The 19,759-nt window shown below is 41.8% G+C and overlaps 1 protein-coding gene across 3 annotated transcripts; it reads right to left on the minus strand.

Moving 5' to 3' along the window:
* Positions 1-820: 820 nt before the first annotated feature.
* Positions 821-18,264, minus strand: LOC311597261 (uncharacterized protein). Of its 3 annotated transcripts, none has more exons than XM_084781478.1 (4): positions 18,052-18,264; positions 4,955-5,081; positions 4,688-4,753; positions 821-3,543 (listed from the first exon to the last, which is right to left on the minus strand). In XM_084781478.1, exons 2-4 carry the CDS (start codon positions 4,986-4,988, stop codon positions 2,258-2,260), a joined length of 1,386 nt encoding a protein of 461 aa, XP_084637604.1. In that variant the 5' UTR covers positions 4,989-5,081; positions 18,052-18,264; the 3' UTR covers positions 821-2,257. The 3 variants fall into 3 exon arrangements, with proteins under 3 accessions (XP_084637604.1, XP_084637602.1, XP_084637603.1); XM_084781476.1 differs by having other exon boundaries at positions 18,047-18,264; XM_084781477.1 differs by lacking the exon at positions 18,052-18,264 and adding an exon at positions 17,651-18,037.
* Between the last annotated feature and the right edge of the window lie 1,495 nt (positions 18,265-19,759).

The following is a 19,759-nucleotide window of genomic DNA, read 5'->3' on the forward strand; positions in this document are numbered from 1 at the left end:
ACATAATGATTGTTTTGTGGTTCTTGTGTATATTGTATACTGGTGTAATGATATAAATATATAGGTAAAAGGGTTTTTTTTTATTGGACTAAAAGGGGGAATTGTGGAGGAATGCTGAGTGAATGTATCAACTGTCAATAAAGTGCTGGTTAGCCAATCAGCTGGGCAGAAGGACAGGAAGTGGAAGGCGGGACTTACTGGAGGGGAGGAGAAAGTTTGACGGTTGGAGGAGGATGGTGGGGACTTAACGAGGGCTGGCCCAGGGGTCATAGCGGCAAGTGCTTGGAATATGTGTATGTTATAAGGTTTAGAGTAGTTTGATTAGTTTATGAGTAGATCAGAATCAGTTCAGATTCTGCCTAGTGAAGTGCTGGCAGCTTTAAAGTACGTTTCAGTCTCCCTTTGTCAGTTATTTGCTTTGTAGGCCAAATGAATACAAAATACTGTAACATGTTTACAATCTAAAAACAAGACAATATTTTACTAATGTAATGTTTCAACAAATTTTATATGAACATCAGTGAGATGGTTCAGTAGGAAATGTCTTTTGTGTGCACTGCTGGCAACCTGACATTGATTATATATAAAGATAGCCAAATCAGACCCAACAATGTTGTCAAACAGACCCCCCCACACACACACATGGATCAAAAAATTTTAAAAATATACCTCATTGTTGTTACACTATTTAGCATGCCTATATAATTCATTTCGAAGGCATACTTCAAGTTAAAGTCCTAAATGGTAAGTAATGGGAATATGAAAAAGCATGGAACATCAATATATATATATATATATATATATATATATATATATATATATATATATTCTCAGATTGTGTTTTCTTTGTTGCTTCTAATTCACTTTTTAGGTCTTGAATAGCTTTATTCATTTCTTTCTCCTGTTTGATTGTATATTCTTGTTATTCTTTATAGGATTTATTATATTCTTTCATCTGTTTCAATGTATTTTCTTGTATTCCCTGAGAGATTTATTTTCCTCCTTCAAGCCATCTATCATTTTCAAAATCTCAGATGTGAAATATTCTTGCAATCCAAGGGTGTTAGCATCTCCAGGGCTGGCTGTTTTAGGACTGCTGGCATCCAATTCTGTCAGAGGGGTCTGAAGTTTGTTTTCTGTGTTCTTACACTGGCCTCTTGCCATCTGGTAGTTCCTGTTGTTAGCAGGCCTGGAGGTCCTTCCAATGGGGTCTCAAGTGGGTGAGGCATGTCAGAGGTATTCAAAGAGAGTTCCAAGCCAAAGACTGCTTGCTAGGAATCCCCAGAGGCTGCCTAAGGATGGCAGACGATTCAGATTAGAGCCCAAAACCACCTCAGATATGCTGAGTTCTCTGTGTCCCAGTTGGGCCAAGTAAGTGAGAAGCAGCCTGAGAGATATCCAATCTGAAAGCTGCTCAGGTGTCCAACAGGCATCCAAGGTACGATGGACAATGTGGCTTTTAGTCCAAGCCTGACTCACTTTTGCTGATTTGCTCTCTGTGTCCCAAGTGCGCTCGGCTGGTGAGGAGTGGGCAGATAGAAATCCAAGTGCAAAGCTGTTTGGATGTCCCACAGGTCACTTCTGCTATTTTGATCTCTCTATTCATTTGCTTTCTGTGTATAAGACTGGCTAAGCCAGTCAGATACTGGTGCAGTGAGAGCCACACCCAAAGCTACTCAGGTACTCCACTGGCTTCCTTTGCTGATTTTCTCTCTATGTTCTGGATGGGCCAGAGTACGTGGAGAGAGGTCCAAGCCTAAAGCTGCTCCATGTGTCCCTCAGGCCTCCTCAAGGTGGTGGGTAAAGTGGGGTACAGCCCATGCCCACCTCATCTCTGTTGGTTAACTGTCTGTGTCCTAGACAGACCATGCAGGTGTGGAGCAGGCAGAGAGTGATCAAGGCCTGAAGCTTCAACATATTAAATGCACTTCTTACATTATTTCCCATATATTTTCATGTCCCTTAAGATAACTGTCATTCAAAAGTTTTACCGCATTGCTTAAACTCATAGGGTTTCTCTGTATTATGCCTTCTTTTATGTATTAAAATATGACTATGATATACAAAGGACTTTCCACATTGATTACATTCATACGGTATCTCGCCAGCATGTATACTTTTACGTATTAGGAGACACTACTATGTGCAAAAGCATTATGACATTAGTAATATTCATAATGTTTGAATGAAAGTCTATATTCTTTCATGCCTTTGAAGAAAACTGTGCTGTACCACACAAATTACATTTATAAGGTTTCTATCTCATATGAATTCTTCCATGCTTTTGAAGAAGACTGTGCCGAGAAAAGGCTTTACCACATTGATTACATTTATAAGGTTTCTCTCCTGTATGAATTCTTTCATGCAACTTAAGAGAACAATTCCATGCAAAGGCTTTACCACATTGATTACATTCATAAAGTTTCTCTCCTGTATGAGTTATCTTATGCATTTGAAGATAACTGCGCCGTGCAAAGGCTTTACCACATTGATTACATACATATGGTTTCTCTCCTGTGTGAATTTTTTCATGATTCTGATGATTCCTGTGACATGCAAAGGCTTTACCACATTGATTACATTCATAAGGTTTCTCTCCAGTATGAATTCTTTCATGCATGTGAAGATGACTGTGCCGTGCAAAGGATTTACCACATTGACTACATTCATAAGGTTTCTCTCCTGTGTGAATTCTTTCATGCATGTGAAGATGAGAGTGTCGTGCAAAGGCTTTCCCACATTGATTACATTTATAAGGTTTCTCTCCTGTATGAATTCTTTCATGCATCTGAAGATGACTTTGCTGTGCAAAGGCTTTACCACATTGATTACATACATAAGGTTTCTCCCCTGTATGAATTCGTTCATGCATGTGAAGATGACTGCGCCGTGCAAAGGTTTTACCACATTGATTACATTCATAAGGTTTCTCACCTGTATGAATTCCTTCATGCATTTGAAGAAGACTGTGCTGAGAAAAGACTTTACCACATTGATTAAATTCATAAAGTTTCTCTCCTGTTTGAATTTTTTCATGCATCTGAAGAGAATTGTTCCATGCAAAAGCTTTACCACATTGATTACATTCATAAGGTTTCTTTCCTGTATGAATTATTTTATGCCTTTGAAGAGAACTGTGATCTGCAATGTCTATACCATATTGCCTCCATTCATTAGAGTTCTCTCTTGTAAAATTTCTTTCATGTCTTTGAAGAAGACTCTGACATGCAATGGCTTTAACACACTGATTATATTCGTATGGTTTCTTTCCAATATGATTTCTTTCATCCCTCCAAAGATGACCTTGACACGCACCAGTTGTACCACATTGGTTATCTTCATGGGTTTTTTGTTCAGTGTGTGTTCTTTCATGTATTTGGAGACTACTGTGATGTGCAATGGCTTCACCATATTGAATATCTTCCTTTGCTTTCTCTCCAGTATGAGTACTTTTATGCCTCTGAGGATGACTGTGATATGCAAACAATTTACCATGTTGAGTAAATTCAGAGGATTTTTTCTCCACTATGACTTCTTTCATTCCTGCAAAGATAATTGGCACAAGTGAAAACATTAACACAGCCATTACACTGATGAATATTTTTATCTGTGTGATTTAATTTTACATTTTGGTCCAATTGTGAATAAGAATCAGATATTATGGAATGTTCACTTTGCTTACTTTCATATGATCCTATTCATTATGCATCTTTGAAGATTATTATGATGGGAAGAGCATTGATTACATGAACTACATTTACAACATCCTTTTAATATATAAGAAGATTTTCACATATTGGAAGAGAAATGGTAGAACTCAGAGCTCTACCACAATGATTGCATTCATAAATTTTCCTATAGTGTGACTCATAATATATTTGCAAAGTCAACTGAGAGAAACAGAAAAAAGTCTCATTCCTATTACTAAAGAGGATTTTGTATAGCATAAGTTTGTGGATTTATTGCCAATGAAGTTGGACAATCAATTAATTGTAAACTTGTAGTATATTCAGAAAGTCTAGGCACAATGGGGACTTCTACATATCTTCTAATTCTTCTTGGTTAGAGGGGAGCACATTGCTTCTTTTAATACCCCTAAGCTCACATGGGTAGCATCCATTGTGACATATGACATACTTATCAAAAGGAGAATAATAAATGAAAGGTCCCCCACTCTAGTCACACAGTTTGACGTTTGCTTTCCTTATAGACATACGGTATAAGGATTAATGTTTCTCTACAATAACATTCTTGGCTCTCATAAACTACCACTCACTAAACTTTGCAACATTCCTGCACAAAAGATGAGGAAAACAAGCTTTATTATGGAGCATTTGCTTATTAGATGTTTTGAACACAGACTTATTGCCTATGGGCTTAGCTTCTGCTATATCTAAGTGGAATGAGACTAAACACATTGGCAGTTGTATAGTCTAGCTCTCATGGGGCTGTGATTCAAATGGTGATATCTGTTAATGCATGGTTTTCTTGTCTTCTTTCTTAGAGAAATGCTTTGTAAACATAAACCAGATACCTGCCTTTGAGGTACATGGTTTTGTGAGAATTTAATAATCATCAATATACTTAAGGCAGTGCATTCTTACACTGTTGATTTTCCATAAAACTTGCAGGACACATTAAAATTTCTATAGAGGCACATTTGGATCAACTTGTACATGCTAATTACCTTCCATGTCTTCTAGACCACTGAAAATGTTCTTAAGAATTGTATTGTGTTCTTCCCAATTGTAGCCTAAAATGTAATAGCAGAAATTGATTATTATTATTATTATTTTTTTGGAAATTAGGCAAAATTTAAGTTAGCATTTTCAGTAAAAATAAGAAACATCACTGATTTATTTACCTCATTCTCAATTGAACTTACAACAAATAACTATATCAAAGAAACAGTTGTCCTTACATTTTAGAAAGAAAGAAGAAATCACTGTCTTACCTATATCAGTGAGGTTCCTATAGGTCTCCAGCATCACATCTTTGTAGAGACTCTTCTGGGAAGGATCCAGCAAAGCCCACTCTTCCAGAGTGAAGTTCACATACACATCATCATAGGTCACTGCATCCTATAACACCACATATGTGAATATAAGACAAAGCATGATAGTGACAACACTGTAAATGTATACGTCATTGACAATAGACTCATGTAATTCTGATGCTTCTTCCACATATTTTCTGACACAGATATACTAATAATGACTATACTAATAATAGTCAACAATGCATTTTACAGAGAAAATGAATAATGATGTTCACTTCCATCATTCCTGTACCCCTTGAACAGGATACAGCTTTGCAAGAGGAATACCCATCAACAGACATAAACAGAGAGAAACAGAGAGCCAATCAAGCAGATCAACAGTACTGAACTCACATCACAGAAACTGTATGAGCAACTGCTGACTATAAATATGATGGGAAGCCTGGGTGTATTTTTTTATGCCTGTAACCCCAGCACTCAGGAGACAGAGGCAGGTGTATCTCATTGAGGTGTATGCAGACCTACACTATGCAATGAGCTTCAGCACAGTATGGGGTTCATATGAAAACCCTGACTTCTCTCAAAAATATCAAGTAATCAAACAAAAGAGATAGAAAGAACTCAGAAGTGTTTCCTGAGGTTCCTACAAAGTAATACACATTCACCCCAGCTCTGTATTCATCTTCCAGAAAACTCAAATGCCCCAGTTTAAAATGTAACAATAATAACATCTCTGTATTAGAAAATGCATGTTTAAACAGTTACAAATGGACAGATGGATGTATTAGCAATATAAATATTTATCATAAATAAGCCACATATGGAAAGAGACATAGTATACCAGAGCTCTTGTTGGTTCTGGGAATAATTGGAGTTCATTACCAGTATTTAGATTAGAGGTTCACAACTACCCATTATACCATGGTCAGATGTCTGAGGCCATCTTCTGACTATTGTGAGCATCAGGCACACATCATGTACATATTCCTGCATACAGGCAAAATATATATTTATTCAAAAATTCAAATCAACTGCAACAGGTAGAAAGAATGTCAGACACCTGAAACCCAATGATGTAAAAGGCGCATTTAGTATTAATGTCATAAACACAGGCCATCCTGAGAAATAAAATATACTCTATGACACATTTCAAATTAAAAGATGTGGAGGAAAATAAATACAACAGCATATGCCTGCATATACCTACACACCAATCCCATCTGCTAATAATATTAAAACAAAATAAGCCAGGCATTTTGGCCCAATCAAACCTCAGCACTCTGTAGACAGAGTCAGATGGATCTCTAAGTTCAAGGACTGATTGGCCTACATAATATACTTTCTGGAGAACAAGGGCTACACAGAGAAATCTCTTCTTCAAAATAAAAACAAAGAACAACAAAAAATGTAAAAATTAACATGCTAGGCAAATAGCAATGAATAGCTTTTACTATTCCTTATGTGATATAGGGATAGATTGTACAATACTCAGGGCATGACAGCACAAGATGGAAGCTGTCTGATGAGTTTCAATGACAACACAGTAGACACAAAGAACAATAAATGGGTTGAGTCTATAGACACTCACATCCCATCCCCAATAAGGAATTTAGAAAGGCTCTTCTTATAGCAGCTTCCATATGCTCAAAAAAAAAAAAAAAAGATTGCAATAAAATAAAGACATCATCCTTACTGGGAGCTTTTTGATTGAATCAACTACACTCTGACCCTGGTTACTACAGGCTCATGGTCATCCCATGATGAAAATACATTGAGTCTAGATTCAATGATCCTACTAGTCTCCAACAGCCCGTACAGTGTTCAAATGTCCAAAGGCTCCTTTGACAGTAATGGCAATCTCCTGACTGCCACCTCTTGTAAAATCAGAAAAGAAGCAATATCTTTCAAGCATACAATGGCACAGGAGAGCCCTTCCCATACCAATAAAGAACAATGCGTACACAGTGAGGGAAGACTGGACCAAGAAAAGTAAAGCAACAGGGCAAACACCAAATCGTGTCAGTCTGACTCAGCTATCTGGGGCGTCAGTTTCAAAGGGCACAGTCAGCCCTATGCACACAAGTTCTCATATATCCACCAGTTTGTTTATTTCCACTCCCTATATGCATCTCTCCATGGCAGATTTCTCATAGTTTTTTTGTTTTGAATTTCATTTATTTATTCAGATTACAACTCAACTGCCATCCCATCACTTGTATCCTCCCACTCCTCCCTCCATCCCACTTTCACCCTATTCCCCTCCCCTAGGTCTATGATGGAGGATGACCTGCTCCCCCATCATATGGTCACAGGCCATCAAGTCTCATTCAGGGATAATGCCCACTCTTTCTCTTTGTGCCACCAGGCCTCCCCACCAAGGGGAGGTGGTCAAATAGGGAGCACCAGAGTTCATGTCAAAGTCAGTCCATCACAGTTTTGAAATCTCAATATTTTATGCTCTCAAAATTAGACTTGGGCTTCATCCTCAAAGCTTCTTGCAATAAACTCTCAGTTTCCTCACTGAGCATCTGATTCTCCCAAAGACAAATCCCTAAAAATGTCTGAACTGAAACACATGAAAGGATCCAGGACCTTTTTTTGTTTTTTCTTTTGGTGTTTTGACACAGGGTTTCTCTATGTAGTCTTAGCTATCCTGGACACACTTTGTAGACCAGGCTGGCCTCAAACCCACAGCAATCCACCAAACTCTGCCTCCCAAGTGCTGGGATTAAAGGCATGTGCCACCACACCTGGCTAATGACCTTACAGTTTATATCTTCCTTGTTTCCAAAACCAGTAGAGCACAAAGGAACCTGTCACATTTGGCTTCTAAATTCTGATGAGCTGTACCATACTGGACCACACTTGTAGCAGATTTTATAGGAATTTCCTTTCTGGGAGTAGGAATCACTTTGTGTATCTTCCATTAATTCAAAGTTTAGAAGTAGAGAGTGATAACCTTAGGGCACCTTCTTAAGCTTCTAATACAGAGCAAAGGCCTTCTCTTTCATGACAATAGTGTCCTTGAAAATCCCTGCCCCTGTTTCATCATTTGACGGCCATCTGAACCTACATAGTGCTGTTTGTCTCTACAAACCACAGACTTTGTATTTATCTCAGCCTCTCTTGTTGCTTTTTTCACTGTAGTCCTGAATGAGTCACTAGTAATAATAATCCAACAGATTCAAGATTCCATCTAAGAAATCAACCCATTATTTTTAAATTCTGCCTTACTAAATTCCTCAGGGCATGGACAGAATTAGAATGTTTTGGGGCCAAAATATCACATAAATGACCACCAGCTAAATTCTTTTCATGGAGTCTATTTTCCACTGAAACCCTATGATCTCAACTTTCTATGTCTGCATTACTCTCCACAGTCTGATCTTCTGTGTCCTACATGAACAGCAGACTAAGTTGGGTCTACAGCTTTCCATGCCTTTTCTGTATCAAGTCTTTATGTGTTCCACATTCCTTCAAAAGATAATATTCCCAGGTTCTGCCCAGTACCAAAATAACTTTCTGTGTACCACTTTTGGTAATAACTTGCTACTCAGGTAATGAACAGTTTTTATTGATGGTTTTGTGGCATCACGGGCCATGATTTTGGGAGCTTAGCACAGAGACACAAGCCAGAAAATGAAGACAAAGACCATGGTGGATAAACACTGTTCCATAGCTTGTTCTCTCTTCGGTCAGCATCTCATGTTCACCTGGCCCTTTTATGCAGCCCATACCCACTTGTTTTGGGATTTTGCCACCCTCAGTGGAAGAGTCTTCCCACATCAATCAACCATCAACACAGTTTTTCACAGACATAGGAAGCAACCAGTTTGATGGGAGCACAGCCTCAATTGAGGCACCCTCAGCTAACAGTCCACTTCGAATTAAAGAGAAATGAATCTAATCATGACACAGAAAAAGTGATACAGGAAAAACTTTTAATAACCCTAAACCAATGTGCTAACTAAATATATCAATCACCTAAGTAGCAAAACCAGAAACATTGATGATTACAACAACCAGAAAACACAGATTTGCCAAGAAACAAAGAGAGACAAGTCTTTAGAATCAAGAGAAAACCAAATCTTTTTCTCCACAGAAAGTCCCCAAACCAACAAATATTCAAGGACCTCATGAAATGAAATTTTCAGAAGACAAAAAAACAGAAGAGCTTCCAGATAGGGTGGCCTGAGCCGCTAATCCTAACACTCGAGGAGTCAGAGGCAGGTGGCTATCTGTGAGTTCAAGGCCATCCTGGTGTACAAAATGAGTCCAAGACAGTGAAGGCTAAACAAAGAAATCCTGTCTTGAGGGGAAAAAGAATTCCATTCATTCCTTTTTCTCAGTGGCTTTCATACTTGTTTCTATATTGAACAATGTCTCCTGTAGCTCACCCTTTTTCTGCTACTCAGGTAAGACTTGTTTGAATACCTAATCCTGCCCCTCCTGCCTAGCGCCTGGAAGACAGTTCTGTAACTCAGTTTTGGTTTTTCAAGACAAACTATTTCTGTGTAGACTTGACTGTTCTGGATTCACTCTGTAGATCTGCCTGGCCTTGAACTCACAGAGATCCACTTGCCTCTGCCTCCTCCTAGAGAGCTGACATTAAAGGCCTGTGCCACTGCATTGGCTAGGAAGTAAATTCTTAATGACTGAGAACCATTGGGGAATAGAAACAAACAGGAGATTAGAGCAGTGATGAATTTAAAAATGAAATTTAAAATTAACATCAACAATTAATTTTTTAAACAGACGAATATAATTGCAAAAACAGACTGGCATACTGACATTGAAAACAGCACGCCAGTCTGTCTGCAAGGGACCGGCATTAGAAAAATACATTGTTAGCTGCTGAACTCTGTAACCTAGCACATAATTGCAGCCAATAGCCTGGGTCTCAAATTTCTAAGTTACTATAACTATGTCAACTAGGATTTCACTTAACTGCATAGGATAGTCCCTTAATTGGAAATTCAGGGTTCGCTGCCTCAAGCTAACCTACCCAAATTGAATAACCGCCAATCTGATGTTTTTACTCATAAGAATGGATTAAATGAATGGAAGCGATCACTTCACACACAATTAAAAGACTGCTTAAGAAAAATCTCTTTAATGACAGCAAGCATTCAGCTCTGGCTAACGCGCAAAGAAAAGCCAGCTGAGAACAAATTTTGCATTTCATGTTTAGTGTCAGCCTAATGTCTCTTTAAGGTTTGGGACCCAGGTTATGTTTTGAACTACTTAAATATGGACTGGAAAGGGCAAGTCTAGACATGTAGACAGATGGAATATTTGCATAGCAAAGATATTCCCTGAGATGTTTCTTCAGGAGCTGTACTTTATTCTTAATATACCAGGGGCCTTAGGGATAGATGCCAATGCCTAGGCAACAGGATAGATGCCAATACCTAGGAAACAGGATAGATGCCAATGCCTAGGCAACAGGATAGATGCCAATACCTAGGAAACAGGATAGATGCCAATGCCTAGGCAACAGGCTGTTTCTGGTTCTGCAAAGCATGTTCCTGTAGTTCTGCATTTGAGAAAGATCTAGGCCATTTTTTTCATTCTTGTGGGCCTCTGAGAAAGCCTTGCTTGATTATTTCAGCCATCAACACAATAGTTTTTCCTTCTTTTGTCTTGTCTCTGTCTCTCTCTCTCTGTCTCTCTCTCTCTGTCTCTCTGTTTTTCAAGACACAATTTCTATGTGTATCCTTGGCTATCCTGAACTTCTATTGAAAGCCAGGTTGGCCTTGAACTCACAGTGATCTCTTTCCTCTGCCTCTCTGAGTGCTCCAATTACAGACATTTGAAAAGCACCTGGAAAATTTTCCTTTTGAAAGTCTTGTCACCCAAAGTAGTCTTGCGTATGTGACAGAACTATGCTTGTTTCAAGAAGAAAACTGAACTTTGATGTCAACCAGGCTTTAATGTTGGCTGTGATGCTGTAATGCCCATCTTGATCAGGTTGGTAGAGGACAGTTTTTTAGTGTTTTATGTGAAGATGGGCCTAGTAGCTGGTTGTATGAAAGGAGGTCTCCACTGTCATGGTTTGGAGCCAAATTTCAGGACAATACCTTTGCAAAAAACATGTGTTTCTTAGATTTCTAATCTCTTACAGGCCTGAGTAGCATACTACTTTTCTATGAGGTGTTTTGGAAGAATCCCCCTGTCTGTTAAACTCTACTTGGTGCCACTTACTATTTTTTAAGCATTGGTAAATCTTTTATATCATAAGTTTTTCTCGCCCACATCGCAGCTTATTATTGAAGTGCTACAACCTCCAGAAAATTAACTCCTAATGGATCTTAAACCTAAATGGTAAATGGTAAGGACAGAAAATGTACATATATTAGAGAAGCTAGGCCTCTCCGAGTTTGTCATCCTGCAAAGGATATTTCTACACAAAAGCTCATGTTACAAAACTTTTATGCAGTTACAGCCCACACAGTGAAGTTTTTCAGAGGCCACCACTGGATGCAAAGCATGCCTAGAGACACAGTGAACTTTAAGGTCACAGCATGTGGGGGAACTTTACCAACCAGGCCCAGGAAGAACTTGTCACAACAACTCCTGCTGCTCATCTGCCTGCTCCTCCATTTGTGGGCAGTGACTCTGCAGTCACCATGCTGTGACTCTGCAGCTTTCCTGGGCTTCCCTCACAACACCTAGCACCTGCCATCAGAGCACATCACAGGGATCCATTCAAGCCCCCTCAGATACACAGATCAACTTTAATTCTATACTGACATGGAGCTGAATCAGGCACCTGAAAGTACCAGACTGTTCTTGCAGACATGCCTGGAGGCCCTGATTGGTCAGGCAGTTTTGAATGAGATGAGCTTCTCCCTCAGGATGAGATTGTGCTTGTAGGGACACAGCATAATAGTTCCAGGCTCAGGCATCCAGTCCAGGGCCCTACCTTTTCCAGATCTCTAGAGATCTGCCTTTAAGTAGCACTCCTGCCTCACCTCAGATAGCCTATTCATCTTTCTTCCCACCAAAACCCAGGCAAGACAAAACACACCAGCTAGTTTTGCCCAGCAGCCTGGTTCTCCCATTTATGGGCAGTGACCATCCACACACCATGCTTCCTGATGCATATTTTATTTACAACCTGGTTAGACAGACACTGACAAATGACAAAAGAACTTCCCATATGCTCCAGAGTTCTCACTCCCTCCTTCTTTTGCTGCAGCCTCCAAACAGTGTTTCCCCTGGTATAAAAGCTTAAGAAAGACAGCTCAGAAGAGGATAATAATGTATGGGGCAAAGTTAACCTAGGAGAAGAAATCTAAGTTGAAGAAGGAGGCAAAAAAGTACCATAATTCTAACTGGTGCCCCCACATGCCACCACAACACTTACCTTCCAACTACGCCCACCTCTTAGCACCTCTAATCTTCTTCCTCAACCTAACGCTAACGACTGCCCATAACATTCTTTTATTGAAACCTTGAAGAAAATTTTGTCCCAGTCCTCCTCACATATATAGGAGGGCACATTGCCCAGGCCTTCAATATCTGGTACACAATTGGTAGTTCCTCTGTACAGGAACCAGCATGAAAAGCTGACTATACCATAGTGGAGGATACTAAGGTTCTTGAGGCACAGGCCCTCCCTATACATACCACTAATCAACAGGCCAAGCTAATAGACTTTACCCATGCATTCCAGTTGGCACATGGACAATACTGAAGTATTTACATAGACCACAAATATGCTTTCATATCCTCCTGTCTGATGCTGCTATCTGGAAAGAGCAATGGTTACTAACAAGAGAGGGATGATCTATAACTAAAGCAGACGAGGTCATGGCCATGTTAAAAGCCTCCCACATTTCCACATCTATTGGAATTCTCCACTCTAGGTCACACCAGAGTGATAATTTTATAGTCTCTAAAGGAAATAACTAGACTGATGAGGCAGTTAGCACTGTGGCCCTTGGAAGCCTAAACTTGTCTCACCCATCACTAGAAATCCATACCCTACAACCCTCACACCCCACATCACCTCCTGACACTCATCAAATTCTGTCCTATTCATCTTAATATCCAAGCCCTATGTAACGTTGTTAAAATGCACCTACAGCCTAAGTCCATGAGCTTAAAAATCTTAAAGACATTACTACCTCCTGTAATACCATCAGATATCAAACCCTAACTCCAGGTATCCTAGCCCCACTTTCGCTAGTCTCCAAGTTAGAGGCTCCCTCTCTAGGACTGACTGGCAACATGATTTTACCCACACGCACAAAGTCATGCATGTCAGGTATCTACTGGTCGAGATAGACACAGTCTCAGGATGGGTGGAGGCCTTTCCCACTATTAACACCTCCTTCCAGAGAACACACATCACTTTGGACTCTTTGGCTTCATCCAGCTGGACAATGATCCTGAGTTCACATCTCAAGTTTCCCAGACCTTACCTAAAGCCCTAAACATTCCTTGCTATTTTCATATACCATATTACCCACAGTTTTAAGGAAAGATAGAACCAACTAACCGGTCTCTAAAAAAATATCCTTATCAAACTGTCACAGGAACTTCACCTTGACTGGGTGACATTCCTGTCACTAGCTCTATTCAGCCTGAGGGCTCTCCCTAAGAAACCTGTTTCTATTTCACCCTTTGAGCTCTTTTCAGGACAACCAGTCCTAAAACCTTTTTTTTCAGTAAGATCAGCACCCCTTTCCGACCAAGTACTCACCCCTTTACTGTGTCATCTCAGCTCCCTACTATGAGACTTTACTAACCACCATCTAGCCCACCCTTGTACCCCTCCTGTAAACACCGGAGATCATCAGGTCATTTGTCTCCTCTAGACCAATGTCCCTCAGCTCTTTCCACTAAAAAGCAGAGCCCTTCAAAGTAAATCTTCTGACTCCCGCAGCTGCAAAACTGGAAGGCTTCCCTCACCTATGTAACCTCAGGCCTTTTAACTCACCTCTTCAAGATAATGCCCCTTCCTACATATCAACTCCAACAGGGCCCTGCTCCCTTAAGCTCCAGAGGAAGGCTGAGACCAACCACCTTGCCTCCTGCTCTGGAAAAGTGAGGCTTTACTCCAGTGGCCATGGTCAACTCTACTCTATTGGATACATAGTTTCCCTCCTCCCCCCTGGTCTGTTGTTGTACAGGGTAACCCTTATATTTCAAGATTCAAGGTTCAGGAAACACTCATTTGTTCATAACAGTCTCTCTGAGTAGAGTACGGAAAATGCTCTATGGCTGGGTGTCAGAAGCCAAGTGAATTCGCCATTACCCACATATCCAACCCTCCTCTTTATTTGATAGAATTCTTGTTAGCTTCCTCTTTTACCAAACAGAAAGTCTTTGCAGGGAAGGACTGGACACTTAAGGGGGCTGCCCCTATTGGTCCTGACGGATCCACACACAGAGAAGATGTTCCTTCACCTCTACAGAAAGAGCCTCTTTTTTTATTTCTAGGACCAATGGGACACCAGCTGGAAAACATGCATCACTGGTAAACTCTCCTGCCGAACACTCCTGAACTTCCAATAGGAACAATTCATATGCAGAGAAAATATATCCCAATGACCCAATCCTTTAATATACAAGAGGTGGAGAAAGTGATTAAACCTCCTCCAAGGTCATTGCCTCTCTGACTTCCCCTACCCTAAACAACACAAACCTGTCATTTCCTTTCTCACTTCAGACTCTGACCTTGGTCTACAAGTTTCTTAACATCACCCAGCCTGGCTGCTTGGCCGATTGCTGGCTCTGTGTACCTCCTGGGAACAGCTCAGAACTGCCACTGACAGTGTCCCCAGTTACCCTGCTACCTTCACCTTGCCATTCAAGTGCCCTAAATCTGGCATTGCTGCTACAACCCCTACCCTTTTCTCTACACCATCTTTGGCTTGGAAAGTTGTTTCAAGGCATCAGAGACATGTTCTGTAGGAACGTTAAGTTCCCTGGACTACAACAAAACAAGAATCCGCCATAGCTCATCTCAGCCCTAATGCCCTACTGCTCACAGCACCTCGATTCGGCCTGGCACTCAGGTGTATCATCGTCTACCTGCTGGTCCATCAGGAACTTGAACTCTGCTGCTTCTCTTCTCCAAGTTGGCCATGACACATGAGAAGAACTTTTATTAATCCAAGTTCTGGATTTAGTAGCTGCCCATCTTGTTAAGTGGGCAGTTCAAGTTATGTCCTCCTTGCTGTTACAGTAATTACTGCCTGTATTGGAGCTGAGACAACGGGAATGGTATTTCACTAACTTTATGTTATCCAGCTTTCTTCTCAGATTATTCAGGACCTCCAGCAAGTGGCTCACACAATATTAACTCTTCAAGGTCCAACTGACTCTTTGGCAGTGGTGGTACTCCAGAATCGACGAGGACTAGACCTCCTATGGCTGAAAAGGGAGATCTTTGTCTCTTTCCCCAAGAGACATGCTGTTTTTATGTCAACCAGTCAGGTACAATACAAGATAAGACACCACAACTTGAGGCAACCAAAGCAAAGGGAACAGCTGGCGGCTTCTAATGCCTGGAGCGCTGAGAATCCACATGAAGTACACTTCATCCTTCTTGACCTGCATTCTGCTCATTTCCCTGATCTTACTGTCTGCATCCTGCTGCAGTAACTTCTTCTCCAACAGCAAATGCAAAAGGTCTCTCACCAATCCTTTAATCAGTTACTTTTACAGAGTTATCAACTACATCCTAAGAGACAACACCTCTCATCAGCAGGATCTGCCTGATGGAAAAAACAAAAATCATCCATATCCCCTCTCTTCACCATCAGCCCCTTTCTGGTTCCTCATTTCCTTTTATAGTAACTGAAAGTGAGGAATGCATGCAACAACACAAGCACCCCAGCAGTCCTGAAGACCTGCAGTGAGGACACAGACAACTTCACAGCAAACATGGAAAGAAGTACACTGCCATGAGTGTACATTTGGCTTCTCTCTCTCTCTCTCTCTCTCTCTCTCTCTCTCTCTCTCTCTCATATTTTATTTATTAATTTTTTTGTCCTTTGCATGCATGTCTACGTGAGGGTGTTAGCTCTTGCAGTTACAAACAGTTGTGAGCTGCTATGTGGGTGCCAGGCATTGAACCTGGGTCCTTTAGAGGAGCAGTCAGTGCTGTTAACCACTGAGCCATCTCTCCAGGCCCCCTCTTTATTTATTTATTTATTCTTTTTAAAGACACGGTTTCTCTGTATAGCCTTGGCAAGTGCTGGGATTAAAGGTGTGCACTACCATGACTGCCTCCTTTTCACCTATCTTTGGGGTCATCTAATAAAGAGAATTCCTTCCATCTGCCCCATCTCTCTCACCCTCGTGTGTCTGCAGATACAATCTCTGTGTGCTCTTCCCCAATAAAACCACTTACATGGATCTGCCATATGGCATGATTGCTGAATTCGCCATTCAGCCCCGCTACACAAATCCTGATACCTGGGAGTAAACACAGGCTTTCTGCATATTAGGTAAGAGCTGTGCCACCAAGCTATGTTTCCAGACCTTCACAGAAATTCTATATACAATTTCATTTAAAAACAACCCTGAGGTTGGGTCTAGTGCTACATGCCTTTAATCCTAACACTCGGGAAGCAGAGGACAGCCTGGTCTACAAGAGTCCAGGACTGCCAAGGCTACACAGAGATACCCTGTTTTGGGGGCAGGAGGACTCTCAGTTATGCTAAGTAAGCTTTTTAAGAATAGCATCTTGTATACCTCTTAAAGGGGGTAACTGGAAAAAAAGGGACACATTTATGATGTCAGGAGAAACTCTGCTACAACTTAAGAGGAGTCCAATGAAACAACCTGCAGAAGGGAACACAGGGCATCTCAGGTGCATCACTGGTCAAGCCCACAGAGCCCTTGGGACTGAGGACCAGAGCTCTAGGTAGTGACAAGACTTGAGTCCTCAGGAGCTGAAGCAACACCTCCCCAAAGGCCCTGGCCCCAACTTTACCAGCTCTCCCAAGCATTGGCCCCGCTGTAGAGGAGTTCTACTTTATTCTCAATACTTGAGCAGCTAGGTAGAGGCTAGTCCTTTGCATGAAGATGGCCCTGGTGGCTGGTCATAGTAAGGGGTGACTCCTTTGCCATGGTTTAGAGCCAAATGTCTGGACAATCCTAGTGAGCAAGCATATACATCCTAGCATCCTAACCTCTAGCAGGCTGAGTGAGCATACTCCTTATCTATGGGGTATTTTGAAGGCAGTCCTCACTCACCTAAATTCTACTTGGTGTCTCTAACTGTTTTGTAAGCATGGGCTAATGCTTTACATCATCACTTCTACTTTGTCCATCACAGCTTCACACTGCAGTGCTCCCCAACACGTGTGATGCCTTTTACAACCTCCACAAAATTAACTCCATATGGATCTTACACCTAAATGTTAAAGTCTAAGGGTAGAACTTGTAAAAGATCTTAGAGAAAATAAGGATCTCAGTGTTTGGCATCCTGCCTAGGATGTTTCTATACCCCAGTCCTAACCCAAAAGTTTTGCCAAATGCAGCCCCTATAGTGAAGTTATTCAAAGGCCACAGCTGGGTCAAGGCAGTGACTAAGACCACAAGGGACCTCACAGGTGGCCCAATATGGCCCATGCTTACCACACAACCCCAGGGAGGAAGCACCGCACTACACCAGCGGCTGCTGCTCACCTTCCTGCTCTTCCTCATTGTGGGCAGTGACCCTGAGTTCGCCTTGCTGCAACTTCGGAGCTTGCCTGAGCCTCCTTCACAGCGCCCAGCAGCAGCTCTCAAAGCACAGCACACCAAACCATTCAAGACAGCTCAGCTTTCCAGCTGAACCAGCGCCCGGAAAAACCCGCCTTCTCTGTGTGCTGGCAGGACTCCTGGAGGCCCTGATTGGACGCGGAGTCTTGAGTGACACGAGCACCTCCCTTAGGGTGAGAATGTGCCGCTGGAGGCACACCTTATTATTATTTACCGGCCCAGGCTTCCAGCCCATTTCCAGATAGGAAGAGATTTGCGTTTCAGCAGCGCTAGTGTCTGTCCTCCAAAAGCGAAACCCTCTGTTTTCCACGCGAGACTCACCTCACCTCTCCTGCAAGCTCTGCTCAGCAGCCTGCTGCTCCCTTCCGTGGACAGTGACCCTCCCCTCACCATGTCGGGATGTTGGAACTTGCTCGAGCTTCCCTCACAACAGTCAGCAGCAGAGCTCAGAGCACAGCACACCAAACTTCTCAAGCCCGCTCAGCTTCCGAGCCGAACCCGCAGCAAGGCTCCGAGAAGAACCCGCCTCCGCGGTTGACTGGCAGGTCTAACTGGAGGTCCTGATTGGCCAGTTCATCTTAAGTGACATAAATGCTTCCTTTCTGGCTAGCGTGTGCTGCAGGGACACAGAATCGCGGTTCCTGGCCCCAGGCTCCTATCCAGGGACAAACCTTTTCCAGAAGTGCAGAAGTTTGCATTTCAGTAGCACTGTCCTCCAGTAGCCTTAACGCCGTCTTTCGGACTAGCCTAGGGAGGATCCACCACTTGAGCTTCCTCCCCTCAGCCACAGGCTCCTCCCTCCTGTTTGTGCACAGAGAACCTGACTTCACTATGTCACAGCACCCAGCAGGCACCTCACCTTCTTCCTCCTGTACCTAGGTGGCTAACTTGCAGAGCCCAATACTCAATTGGCAGTGAAATTATCAGTCGGTTCCGCAATTAAAGAGAGATTTTAGGAGACACGACTGTTGTTTTATTTCTTCAAGCTGGGTTCAGGTAAACTCCTGCAACGTGTTACCTGGTAGGAATCAGACAACCCTGGAGAAAAGAGGGAAACCTAGCATCCTCTGTAAAGCACTGTTAGCTGCAGATCTTCCTCAGTGGGAAAGTGACAAGCAAATGCACACCTGTATTAGTCAAGGTTCCCCAGGTGAATGCAGCTGATAGAATGAGCCGCTCTGTGTATGAAGAAAAGGGATTTATGTCTCACTGGCTGTGGTCCCACTAGTCCAACAGTGGCTGACTAACAATGGCAAGTTGAGGAATCCAGTAGACGTTCAGTCCCTGTGTCTGGATGTCTCAGTTGGTCTTCAGTATATAGCAGGATCCCAAAGAAGAAGCTGCTAATGTCAGTAAGAGATGAACTTACTAGCCGGACGTAGGGCGAGCAGACAAAGTGAAAGAACTGTCATTTGCAATGTCTTTCATGTATGTAGGATGCAACCAGAAGCTATGGCCTAGATTAAAGGTGAATTTTATCCCCTCAAGAGATCCAGATTAAAGAAGAATTTCCCTACTTCAAATGCTGTGTTTAAGGAAAATTCCCCACATTATCCAACTCTTTGGGTTTAGTTAATTCCAGAAGGAGTCAAACCCAGAAAAGCCATCACAACAACCAAGATAGAAGAACTGAGAGAGAGTTTTCCCTGTGGCAGGCAAGGAGAGCATGAGAGTTGTTCCCAAAGCAATGTTTTCTTCAACACAAGACAGCTCACTACTATCTGGTACTCAAGGTCCAGGGGTTCTGACACCATGTCCGGTCTCTGTGACTAAGAGGCATGAAAGGAGCTCAAAGACACAGGCAGAAGACTTGTACACGGAATATAATGACTATTTTTTCTTTTGGAAATAGAAAGGAGAACTTGCAATAAAACATATTGTTGAAGCTGGGCGTAGTAGTGCATTCCTTTAATCCCAGCACTTGGAGCCCAGGGGCGTGGTGATGACTGTCAATCTGAGGAAATACTGTGCTACATAATAAATATAAACACACATATTGAAAAAGAAGAAAAAAAATTAAATAACAGATAAAAT

Source organism: Acomys minous, assembly GCF_964271855.1.
Source record: "Acomys minous genome assembly, chromosome: 5".
NCBI lineage: Eukaryota > Metazoa > Chordata > Mammalia > Rodentia > Muridae > Acomys > Acomys minous.

Bases quoted from the DNA above. Each gene is read 5' to 3' on its own strand.
- LOC311597261 (XM_084781476.1), bottom strand. From the start codon at position 18,118: ATGGTGAGGGGAGGGTCACTGTCCACGGAAGGGAGCAGCAGGCTGCTG. The intron at 4,754-4,954 runs GTAAGACAGTGA...ATTACATTTTAG, and splicing joins TAGGAACCTCACTGATATAG to GCTACAATTGGGAAGAACAC. The intron at 3,544-4,687 runs GTAATTAGCATG...TTATCTTTGCAG, and splicing joins TGGTCTAGAAGACATGGAAG to GAATGAAAGAAGTCATAGTG.